General features: G+C 36.1%; 1 protein-coding gene across 4 annotated transcripts in view; it reads left to right on the top strand.

Annotated features, from left to right (window-relative positions):
* The first annotated feature begins 1502 nt into the window (after positions 1-1502).
* Positions 1503-13540, top strand: part of LOC131042249 (tetraspanin-18) — a 42283-nt gene continuing 30245 nt past the window's right edge. The window contains exons 1-2 of one of the 4 annotated variants that reach the window (XM_057975574.2): positions 1503-1729; positions 2056-2442. In XM_057975574.2, coding sequence (XP_057831557.1) covers positions 2096-2442 — 347 coding nt within the window. In that variant the 5' untranslated portion in view covers positions 1503-1729; positions 2056-2095. Of the gene's footprint in view, positions 1882-2030; positions 2443-13540 lie in introns of all 4 variants that reach the window. The other 3 variants (XM_057975575.2, XM_057975577.2, XM_057975576.2) reach the window with 3 other exon arrangements.

The following is a 13540-nucleotide window of genomic DNA, read 5'->3' as shown; positions in this document are numbered from 1 at the left end:
TTATTAAAATATATACACATTATAGTTTTAATATAATTATCAATTATTCTACACATGACTCCATTGTACACCACAAAATGTAGTACACAAGTTTTTTCTTTATTTTTAAATCTTTAGAATGATAGAATGATAGTGTATAGTTTATATATACGTACACACACATGCGTGCACACACACATATGATACTTAAGTAATTATGAACAATAATATTAATTTTTTGATGTGTAAGAGAAGTAGGTCTCTTTTCGTAATGAATTTTTAAATAATAATTGCATAATTTGAATAATTGATTAATTCATATTAGGCAACCTAATACTTTATAAAACCTTGATACAACCTAATTATCAAATATAAATCAAATGCAACTATTTAACCAATGCAACCACAAAAAAAAAACTAATCAAAACTTACACGACTTTGAGTTCACATCACTTCTCATCATCCTCTATAGGTTAGATGCAATTTCCACTCATTTGAGCCGATTTTAAGACCTAATGTGAGAAAACCATGTGGAAAAGCCACTCCAAATTTGTGTTATAGATCTTGAAAAGAAGTTTTCCTCTAATTGTGTGAAGGTAAAAAAGTTAGACACAATTAAGTCAAGGTGGAACTTTCATGTACTTGAGCACACCGAACGAATTTTCTCAAGGTAAATGATAGCAAGTGATACACATTCAATGTCTTAGCCACTTTCAAAATTGTCTCCTTCTTCATTGATGCTATTGACAACCTCAAAACCTCTTCATTGCTTTAAATCGAACATTTGCAATCTCCATCATCTCACAAAAGTTGTTAGTTGGAAAACCGAGATCAAGACATGACAACTTTACCCAACAAGGAAGACCATAATTGCAATTAGTTAAATACACAATATCAATTAATGTTGATGACAAATAGGAAAAAATAAATGCGAATATTAAGTTTTATATGGACACAAGACTTCTTATGATAAAAAATATCTAATGCCTCCTTATGATCTCCATTATTTGACCAACCATTTAGTAGTGTTGAAGAAAACTGATAATTATAACTAGATAAAGATAAATCTCATACAAAAAGATAGTAAAAATAAGTGGCAAGGTTTACATGAGACTAAAATAACTAAAGAAAATAATAGCATCCTTAATCAATACAAATTCTAAAACAAAAATTAATTTAAAAAAATAAAATAATAATAATAACAAAATCCAAATTGAAAATTTCTTCACATCCTTTTCTTCATTAATAATGATATTTTTTTAAACACATCAACCATTAAAAGTTTGACCTCCCATTATATTTAAATTTGATTAGGTACAATATTTTAATAAATAATTTTAATACCCCTCACACAAGTCCCCATTATTTAAATGCCTGATTTTGACTTTCATTAATGTTACTAGAGAGCAATATACTTGAAGATGGTCATACTCGAAGATGATCTTTAATTAAATGATAAATGATAAAGGACGCCTTTGCGAATCCAAAGAGATCAAGATCAAGATAACAAGTAATGTCCAGCGCATTTACTCATATCATTAGGTCTCTTTTTACTATTTAAACAGAATCTGACTGTACAGGTAGACATGAGATTTGAACGTCTATACATGTAGACATCTGGATTCTCCGTCACTCTTTACGCTACCGAACAAATACTGTCTCCCAATCCAGTCCATTCCTGTGTCCTTACATGCTCGCAAACACATCCAGATGCCCTATTTGAAAGATATCCTGTTTCAGTCTTAATAAGGTTAATTTTGAAATTAATTTTGATCTGTTTTTGCCCTGCATTTGAAGTGGGTCTGCAAATTTCAACGAGTTTTGCCATTTTCATTCTTGCATTTAAATTGGGTTTTCCAATTTCAGAGGGTTCTGACGATCTCAGCTCGTTTATCAAGTTGGGTTTGGAAATCTCGGAGCTTTTCCATTTTCAGTCGTGTTAGAGGATTCAGTTTGCAAGTTTCAGAGTTTTTCTTTTGTCTTTTTTTTGTTGTCTTCAGGCTTGTTTTAAAATTCGGTTTTCAAATTTCAAGGAGTTTTCTTATCTATAGGTCTGTTATTGAATTGGGTTTGCAGAACAGGAAACGATTGATTGTGTTCGGGAAAAAATAATAAGATGGGGTGCCAGGGATGCAAAGGCTTTGTGGCCTTTATCTTGAAGCTTTTGAATTTTTTTCAGGCTTTCATTGGGGTGGCAATGATTATTTATGCTATATGGATGCTTAATCAATGGAAATCTCATGTACCCAACCCTCCTTCACCGCTCGCACCCACACCTAGCGATGATTTGTCTGTAGAGTCGATGATGAATCATATGTCTGTTGGGCAGCTCGAGGTACCGCTTTCGAATCTCCGATTTACCACTGGTGCAGATCAGCAGATACCATTTCGGAAGGTTTTACAGAATCATCCTGGTTTAATGAATGGATTGGATCTTTCTAATCAGAAACTTCCTGCACCCTGGTAAACTCCAATTCTTCTACAAACTTAAAAAAATTAAAATTTTTGGTGATTAAATTAGTATTATTTTCGTGAAAGCCTACATTTCTAGAAGTTCAGAAATTCTGAGACTATTGAGTTCTTAATTCTTCTGCTACCTTTTAAAAAAAAAATTAGTTGATTAAAATTAGTAATAGTTTTGAGAAAACAAGTATTTTTTGAAAGATGAGGAATCCTGAAACTATTGAATTCTTAATATTTTACCTTTGGTCCAAGTCTAAGAAATTTACACATCCTCAAGGGAAAGAATATTGTAGAAACTAAGGCAAGCCTTAATTTTTTCAAAGTGAAATATATTCTCGAAAAGAATGAAATAAGTAAGTAATTGGTCACTATTAATGTTTAAATGACTCCCTAAAAAAAATCTACAAAACTACGACTACATGAGGGGCAAAGTGTAAAATCTGCATGTTAAACGAAAACAGAAGTCCAGATAGAAAGTTTATATTTTCCCGTTGTTTGAATTAATAATTTTAATAAATAAAACCAAAATGATACATGAGGACTAATATTTTTGCCTAATTCCGGTATGCCATTCTGTATCAATTTGGATATCCATAATTTTGTGCCACTAGGTTAACGGATGAAGGATGAGACGAGGGTTTTAATTGATATTTAGCACAATAGTTTTCTTCACTTAGCATTCGGATAGCCATGATGTTACTTCTTTTCTTACTATCTGTGTTACAATTATATTTCTTTTCTCTCTTTTTCCTCTGATGTATAGAAAAACGATTCTGGTTTTGTTTTTGTAATTTGTGTATTTTCCAGTCATTCTCGTTCAAAGAGAGCAGTTCATATCCTGCCATTTGGATTATCAGAGCACCAGATGACAAGAAATCACAAGAAGAATCATCCAGAGCTGTGAACGGTGAAAGCCCAATGGTCTTCACTTGGAGTACCTACTACACTGCAAGTGGTTTTGCCCTATCCAACTGGGAGTTGCCTCAAGAAGTAGGGTCTATTAATGCAATATTCAATCCAGTTTTATAAGGAGTTTTTGCTAGTTGATTGGCTGACTTAAATCTAGTTCAGTGTGTCACACTCTTCTTTCTTTAGAGATGGGTCTACAGGGTCGAAGTAAATTGTACTTCTCATGCTAATGTATTCCCCTGTTTTCCGTGTAGTTATTAATGAAAGATAAATATGTGTCTGATAATGCTGAGAAGGGAGATGGCTTGTTTGTTGCTTTAGGTTTAAGCTGCTGCATAAGGCAATTTAAAGGGAGTATTTGGGTTCTCCTTAGAAAAATTTATAACATCTTATGCTCTCTTCTCATATATTTTATGTCTTTTTATTATCACCTTCTGAAAGATTTGAACTGGAGTGATTTTGGTGAAATTCAGTGAATTGAAGCTTTTTTTATTATCAGATTAAACTAATTTTTATTGATGGAGAACAACTCCCCAGCATGCAAGGACCAAGATTTTATTGCTGCTAAATAACAGCATCCAGTTTGTTGAAGAGAGGGGCGAGACAGGACCTTTTGAATAAGCTACTGGATAAACATCTACTTCATCAATGACTGGATCAATGACTGCATTGATGCAGCAGCAGTTGTTTCTGCCAGTAGATCCAGAAGTTGATGGGAGCAGAAATAGACTTTACCTGCTGGCTTTGCACCAGGGTTTGGAACTTCCTTCTTTTCATCATGTAGATCCAGAAGTTGATGGGAGCAGAAGTAGACTTTAACTGCTGGCTTTGCACCAGGGTTTGGAACTTCCTTCTTTTCATCATGATGCTTGTGTACAATCATTACCAAAACTTTGATTGCTCTGACTGTATTGACCTTAGAACCATCCATCTGCACTGGTCTATTGTGTTGATTATAATGGTTTCTCAACAGGGGAAGCGGCTGAAATGGAAGATAGGGTAGAGGACTATAAAGCCCCATCTTTCGGACTACTCCCAATCTAGCTTGCTGGTTCGGGTTCGAAGAACCGGTATGCCGGTACTGCAAAGTTTTGAAAAGGGGTTTGGGTTCGTTAGTACAAAAACATGTAAATTATATATATATATATATCTCTATCTATCTATCTATCTATCTATCTATCTATATTTTAATATTTGTGCAGCCTATAAGCATGAATTAAGATTAGCATGTCACATAGCATCATATAAACAACAAAACAAACATAAACTTGTAATCATAGCATCATGATCATACCATAACAGCATCATATACATCAAGTTTAATATCAAAATGACAAAGTATTCAAGTATCATTGTTTCAACTTTCAACAATATAAAGTTTAATCATCAAATGGATCAGCTAATTCATCCTCCTCCTCCTCCTCATCATCATCATCATCATTGACATTGACATTAGATGAGCCAATGCCACTTGCACTTGCACTATAAGTTTGCTCGCCCTCCAAGTCATCAAGTGTCAATGCAAGAAGCTGAGAAGCGGGAGCGTCCAAATTAGTATGCTTTGGCTCTAGATCCCACATCTTCGTTTCCCCTTGTGTGAAGTCACGTTGTTTGTGTGAAAGAAGACGTAGGTTGGAATGCACATATACTAAATTCTTCGCTCTTTTTGATAGCAACCTATTGCGCTTTACTGAGTGGATGAAAGAGTATGTGCTCCAATTTCTTTTTGAAGCAGATGAACTAGCAACCTATGAAGACAAAGTAAACAATTAAAGTTATACAATATACATTAATAAAATTAAAATTAAAAATTACTAGCAACCTATGAAGACAAAGTAAACTATAAATAAACTTGTGATAAATTTTAATTAATTAAACTTACTTGTGATAAAACTTTTACAGTGAGGGGTTGTAGGTGTTGGAAGCATGCACCATGGAAGTACCACCAGCTATGAGCATCCTTCTTGGATCTATGACGAAGTGCCTCAACACTTAGACCATTCCCATTTGCGAATTCTATGACCTCATTTGTAACATTATCTCGCAAATCATCATCAGGATATAGTCTAAGAAATGCTGCCTTGTACCCATCAGATATATCTAGATCTCTCCATGGTGGAATCCTTCCTGATTTATCAAGAAACTGATTTCTATAGTACTTTGGTGTCAAGGCATAGGCAAGAAGATGCAAAGGAGTGGTCATCTTATTCCATCTTCTACAATAATTGCTTTCACTTCTTTGAAGAATTTCTTCTCGGGGTCATTCTCTTTTGCATTTATAGTGAACTTTATTTTTTCAAGCATTGAGTCAATGCCATCATAAATCTCACCAATGCAAGGCCTATCCATGTCGGTATAGCGAATCATACTCATAATGGGCTCAGTGATACTTAGGAGATATGTAACAAGTTCCCATCATTTCTCATTCAATATTCTCTCCCTAATTTTTTCTGACCTCTCACTGCTACTTTGCTTCCATACAGTCCAATTGTTGCTGATCACCATATTGCATAGTGCCACTCTAACTTTCACAAGTTGTCTTAAGACGATTGTGTTTGATGCAAAATGGGTCTTAGCAACCTATAACACAAATTAATGCCAAAATGATTAAAAAATAAAGCCAAACTTTAAAGAAGAATACACAATATAGCTTACACAATGATATTATGAACATTGAAATTAAAAAAATCAGAAAATGTAAAATTAAATTACTATTTCACTTACCTTCAATAGCTCCAAATTCGAAAAGGATCTAAAAATCCCTTGAGACATGTGGTGGTTTGTGATGAACATCTGGATGTCCTCAACCTTTGCATACACATCTTTGATCCATTTTATTTGAGTCCCAATCCTTTGTAGCATAAGATTGAGTGAATGGATTGCACAAGGTGTCCAAAAGATGTGATCATAGCGTTCCTCAACCAACAAACCAGCAGCTCTACAATTTCTACATTGTCCGTTATGACTTGGACAACATTGCTTGGTCCCACTGACTCAATGGCGGAGATGAAAATTTCTGCAATAAATTGGCCATTTTTTACTTGGCCCTCACAATCCACAACTTTAAAAAACATTGCCCCTTTAGGGGACACCGCTAAGACATTGATCAAGGGACGATTTTTAGCATCTTTCCACCCATCTGAAACAATTGTTACACCTGTCTCAGCCCATGAATCCCTTATGGGTTTCAATACATCTTCAACCCTCTTCACCTCTTTGTCCAATAATATTCCATGTACCTTCTCATAATCTGAGCCCTTATACCCTCTTGGAGCTTCATTAACACTTTTTATCATTTGCTTCCAATATGAGGAGCGAATAACATTGAAAGCCAACCCATTTGCCCAAATGCACTTTTCTATATCTTGGTCAGCAATGTCTCTACTCTCATTTTGAAATGCGGTTTCTAAAGGCCCCTTTGTTCTTTTGCGTGTCAAGGGTGGTTCATTTTCAGGTTCATTTGTGGAAAAGAAGGGGTGGTCTTGTACTACAACATCGAGATTAGATGGGGCTTGCATTCCCTTTGTTTTCTTTGCTGCGGTTTGATTCAATCTACGGGCTTCTCTTTCTTTTGGCTCCTCATGCTCCTTAAAATATTTCATCACTGTCTCATCTGGTATAGGTTTACCATCTTTTCCAGGGCATTTTTTGATGCCTCTTCCTTTTATTCCACACAAATGGCCTTCCACCCGATAATATGAACTATTACGTTCAATACCACATCCTTGGCATCTCCAACGGAATCCCTCACCGCTTGGAAGTGGGTTTAAAATGTCAACATACTTCCATAAGGGAGAATTTAGATCATTTCTTTGTTTTGTAATTGTTTGTTCATTGCCAACGGAGGAAGAGGTAGATGCCATTCTAGTTCCTACGGCAAGAAATAACATAAACATATTCAAAAACAAAAACAAAATAATGAAAAACAATTAATGTTTCATGTTTGACAATTTGTGAAAAAAAAATAGTTGGAAAAAAATATTAAAAAACCTACCTCTTGTAGCCAATGGGAGCTTGCAAATGTATGGAAATGATGCTGCAACACTTGTTGAAGCTTCAAAAATCAGTCTTCAACTCCTCCTATTTGATCTTGGAAGCCAAACTTTGTTCACCCTTTCTTCAACCTGCTGTCCAAAAACTTTTGTTTGCAACACAAATGAGGAGAAATGAGCCAAGATTAATGTTTTAGAAGTCACTTTTAGGGTATAAAATTGACTTTTTACATGGCGGATTTAAAAAAAATTAAAATTTTGCATAAAAAAAACCGTTTTGGGCCACCCAGCCATCCGGCTTCGACCTGGGTCCGCCTGGGTTCAACCTGGTTCGATCTTGGTCCATGCGGGTTCGACCAGGTCGAACTCCCTTTGGGAAATTCGAACCCTGATCGAACCAAGGCCGGACCGGACCCAAACCAGGGACTCGGACCGTACCGGACCTGAACCAGGGGGGTGTGGAGGTGAACCCGGTAAGCTAGCTCCCAATTAAAAATGGATCCGTCTTTGTTCTTTTTGCCAATTTTCATGCAATTTTTTGGTAATGATGAGGGTCATTGTGTTGTATTCGAGCACACTCATGGGAAAAACTGTAAATGCTACTTTTCAGAGTTTGGTTAATTTTTTGTTACATTCTCTGATTAAACTAGTTGAGATGCTAAAGGAGAATCTAAGAGGTTGTTATTATCGCATTCCTACGTTACCCGGGAATGCGTCCCCGATTTATTTTTGAGGCATCCTTGTCCCGGGTACAGGGGACTCCTAGGGACGTCCCCATAAATTCTGCATATTGACTGTGAATTTTGACAATGATTTCTATAAGCAATTTGACTTTGACTCTCAATTTAACACAAATGTAGCATAAGAACTCTGCTAGTTCTTATATGTTAAGGTTCTATAATGTATATATGCATGCTTTATCCATGTTTTCATATGAATATTTTAATTTCCCTATATAGTTTAATTTTTTCTATTTTTATATAGCTGTCCCTTTTGCCATCCCCTAGCTGTCCCCAAAATTGGCAAAAAAAAATCATTCCCAGAAACGCGTATCCCGTCCCCTGCCGTCCCCGTCCTGTCTCGGAAACTCAGGGTAACATAGTCGCATCCTAACCAAATGAGTTAGGTAGTGTTGGTGTGCAGAGTTGTATGTCCCAAGTCCCTAAAACCAGATCTTCTCCCAAGTGTCAAGGGTGTGAAATCTACAAAGAAAACCACAACTTATTATCAGGTTGGGCAAATTTACTGAGGTGGATATGTAATGTCCCATTCCTGGACCCAGATTCGTTCCCATGAGCATTATGCACTAAGATCATTCAAATTCCGAAGTCTCCCATCGAGACGAATTTGTAAGTAAGATTTACTGCATTGATCGTAAAGGGAGAAGATCAAATCATGCGTGAAGGTCATCATTAACAAAATAAGAGAGACAAAGGGCACATCCATATCAAGAAGATCGATCACCCTTGCAAGACAAAAGATGATTACAAGCAGCAATTAACAATCTCATAAAGATAATCATATGCCATTTCTGGAATACTTAGAACGGCCTCATGCATCTGATAGCAATCTTACTTAAAGGACGTATTATTCATCTATCATATTAATTATGATAGGAGACGATACGAGTAGGATGGGAGACTTAGTCAATCATATTATCGCTGATCAATCACACATGCAGACTCAAGGATATCAATTAATGGCATGAAGGAACTGACAATGATTAATTAGTAGATGTCGAGGTAGGACGGCAACTTGTATATTACCGATTTAGCAGATGATGGTTGAATTGATAAGAATCATAAAGATAGTTAACATCAACTAATAATTATATATCCCTTAATTATTATCAAGCATATCAGGAGATAATTGATATATTATAGACAGCGATCATAATTGAAGGCATAATATTAATGGACAATGACTATAATAATCAGCCATCGTTTATTAAAAAGGATTATGAAGGCAGCGATTAAGCAATGAGGTCTAATCAACAATAAATGATTGTTATGAAGGGATTTGATCGGGAAGAGAGGTGACTTATCAACTCCAAAGGCTGTCACCCTTTTGATTTTGGGTACATAAGAGCAAGTTCAATCTCACTTCAGAAATCATCGGATTTTTGGTATTTTAGTTCTTCTTCATATCTTTATGGATCTGCTCTTATCTGAGCATTGCCTTTGGCATCCCATTGTTACATTTGAGAAAGCTATTAAGATCGCCTTGCAGATTTATGCTGCCATATCAGGCATAACAGTAAAGATCAGATTGTCTGCACTAAGCGTAATATATCTATAAGATCAATTCACTTAGTATATATCTAATTAAGAAAGCAGTGGCATGGATAATAGTCATTATTCTTAACTTATTATTATTATCAACCAAATTACAAGTGTGAACCATTGTATTCTTACATTGTTCATCAAACATTATAAGTATTATTGGTTAATTGAGGAAAGAAGTCTTTCACACTTGATCTTAGCAAGTTAATTGTCCCTATCTTATAGGAAATAACTAAGGGGACATTACAGGATAAAACCACCTTTGACTTCTGGCTCTGCTAAACCAAGGTGGGACTTACCTAAGGTGCTGTAGATGTAACCGCAGGGAACACACACTTTCCTTGGCAAAAATCATGCCCAATGCATAGTATACCTCCATTGAGGTTGTCGTTTTGTATGTATACGCTGGTTTGAACATTCAAAGTCCTGCACCTTATTAAAACAGATAGCCTGCCACTCAAATTGTCTAAAGATGTGGTTTTTTATTATAGCTCCTAATGCTGTTATAACATTTAGAATTGGCAGAAAACAAAATTGATTACAACATGAACTGAAAAGATGTTTAGAATGATAATTCTAGGTGTATTGGGATGATGGGATATTGAGCTTTAGGCAGACAGTTGCCTATATCCAGCTGGGCAACATTCTTACTAGAGTCATACAAAAGATGTAATGATTGCAACCATTTGTGATACCTTAATGAGATATCATTGAACACTATATCATTCCCAAATGCATATGTAAACCAGGTTCTACACATACAAATGTAAAGATAACATAAATTGCAGACTATTAAATGGGCCTACCTAATCCATGAATAAACCTGAACATTTCTTTTATTATTCTAGAAAGATACTTTGCAAAAGCTTTGCAAGGATTTTACTGTCATCTGGCTGGCCAACTTCCAAAAATCGTTGCTTTACAATCCTAGAACATGATCTTATCTTCAGGGTCGGGGGTTGTCATCAAGAAGATAAAACTCTTTTGCAAGGATTTTACTGATCGTTGCTTTACAATCCTAGAACATGATCTTATCCTCAGGGCCGGGGGTTGTCATCAAGAAGATAAAACCAAGGCTCATCAACAGACTGAGAAGGTTTAGAGGCCAATTGATGAGTGGGTAGTCTCTCCTGTACTTTGGCCTTAGCTAACCCTGATAGGTATTCCCAAAGGTATCCTTAAAAGGGTTTTAAATAAATTAAAATGTAGCATGACTAAAACAATTATCAGCTATACACAATATATACTTGACCCCCATTATTTGTCGCAAGGTCAGTGAAACAAAAATCAGCGCACTTTATTGAACAAATAACAAGCCCTTTTTAGGCAATTATAAGGCGGTTTTTCAAATTGCGACTAACTGTTAAGCTGACTCTAAAAATAGAAACTCCTAGTTCTATCATGAAAATATAACAACCAAATAAAGAACTCTCTAAAAATATAACTAAATGACCATTAATAAACACACACAGCTAAAAATAACAATTAAATATTGTAATTGTCAAGACAAACTAGCTGCATAAAAACTCTTATGTAGCTGATAAAATGTAATGTCCCCTTCCGAGTAATGGTTGGAAGAAAAGAATTATCTAGCCTTTACCATTCCTTGAGGCTAGAAAATTAATTGAATATTAGGGGAATGAGTGCATAATTAAAATAAGGCCAAAAAGCTAAAGTATTGTGCATAAATATTTTAATTATTCATTATGACTTAAGTTGGGGCCATATTTAAGTCATAGGGTTATTTCTCCTAGGCAAATTCTTATTGGGGGGGCGGGGGTTATTTAATAATCAATGTAAACCTTGGATTAATTGCTAAGTCGCCAATAAAGAGGCTTCTAGAGGCATTGATGCTTTTTGAGGAGATATAAAGGGGTTCTAAAGGACTGTAAAGTCATTATTATTGCATTGAACTTATTTTTTGATTTTTGGCGCTTTGCAAATGGAGACCACTATACAGGATGAAACCTCTGTCAAGGCAGCTCTGGACATATCCCCAAGCCTGCAGTTACAGCTTTTTCAGTGCCCCAAAGCCATCAATTTGTTCTGAATACCTGTGTGTTGAAGGTGATCTTCTGAGCGATTTGGAGGAATCATGGCCTGCTGGGAATCATTGCATGGTTGAAGGGAATTATAGCGCTCAACCCAAGCTTTCATTTTCTGTAAATATAGTTTAACCGTCAGCCGCCAGGAGTAGTTCAGTAAAAGACACCGTACAGTGTGCTGCGGTCAGCTTTATTGGGTGCGATCAAGCTATAATAAAATTGGTGTGAAACTGAACCCTTCCAATCAATTGCAACAGCATTTGTGTATTGAAATAAGTTTTAGACTCTTCTACTCTAGCAATAAAATTAGAAGATTCTTAGTTTCATTGGTTGATATTGTGCTTAATTCTTCCTTGCGAATTCCATTCCTTGCATGCATAAAATTCACATGCTATAAAACAAAACTCAAGCACACAAACAAAACTAAGCCATAAACTTCATTAAATATCAGAAGTAAGAACATTTCAGAGGTATCAGAGCACAGCGACCCTGCCAGCCTGTGAGGGTTTTCCTGTGCATGTTGGTTTGGGGGTGATCAAAGCAGTTGCATGTCAGAATTTATGGTCGTATGTCATTTTTAATCTGTTGCATGTCAGTTTGAAATGTTTCTATGCACTCGAGAGGGTCTGGATCACATAGATACTTCACCAGAAGTAGGTTTCGGACATCAGTTGGTAGAAGAAAAGAATCCCTTGTTTGATTATGGCAACATGCCAGAGCGACAGGAAGGAGGTGGTAATGGGCAGCCCAATCTTCAAGATATTATGGCTCAAATGGCTTAGCAGCAGCAACGGATGATGCAGACTTTCATGCAGAACAGCAGCAACTTGTTAACGCCATTGGAAATTTGAGAGGTCAACCGCAGGCACAAAACCAGGATGGTGAAAGACGCGAAGTTGGGCATGAAAATCAGGATAGAACAACTTCTAATGCTGTTAGGACAGCGAGCACAAGATCTGATCGGCCACTTCGTCTTGTGTTTTTGCCAAGGCAAGCTAAGGAAGAAGAAGTTCCTGTGTTGGAGGAAGCAGAGACTCATATTACTGATGATGTCATGGTGGCCTATGATGAATCAATGATACAATCCATACAAATATGAAATATACAATGTAACTTTACATACATAAATGATAAATGATAAATCCATAATTGCCAATGCCAATAATTATTCATATATCGTAAATGTAATATCATATTCATAATTTGCAAAAAAGATAATATTCAAGTTTCAATTGATTCAAGTTTCAAAATGTGAAAATGTCATGACACAATAAAAGTTCAAATTACAAGCCATCTATGGGATTTAAATTCCATATTCATCTTCATCTGAAGCATCCAACCCAAGCCCAAGGTCATCAATTGGTTCAAATTCAGCATCAATTGAACCACTATCGATTGGAATGCCACTCCCACTAGGCAGGACCCACAGAGGACCCAACCGCTTGGGAGGATCCTAGGTGAAATCCATTGGGGACCAGACTCGGACCAGGACCCGTAAGGAATTAGGACCCAATTCCAAGGCTGCCAGGGCGATTTTGGTAACTTAGGATAAGGTATCAAAGATTGCATCATATGTAATGGACATACTTAATGATTCATCACAAAACTACAATAACACATATGCAATAAAGGAAAGACCATTACAAAGTATTTGTAATGCATTAGAAGCTGCTATTCTTCATCTAACCCCTATTATAATCACACTAGCAAATGTGGTGAGAGAAAATGCAGAGTTGCGACTATACACAACCTTGAATCATTACATATTAATATATCTCTAGCTGAGGTGTGTGACCTTGGGAGAAGAAATGGGATCACTTTGTGCTACAAGTGGTTCGTCCATGCCCTTGGCATCATTATCAATGATGCC

This window comes from Cryptomeria japonica, chromosome 1, assembly GCF_030272615.1.
Source record: "Cryptomeria japonica chromosome 1, Sugi_1.0, whole genome shotgun sequence".
Lineage (NCBI taxonomy): Eukaryota > Viridiplantae > Streptophyta > Pinopsida > Cupressales > Cupressaceae > Cryptomeria > Cryptomeria japonica.
The sequence above is the reverse complement of the archived record's forward strand: the minus strand, read 5'-3'. Positions and strand labels throughout refer to the sequence as shown.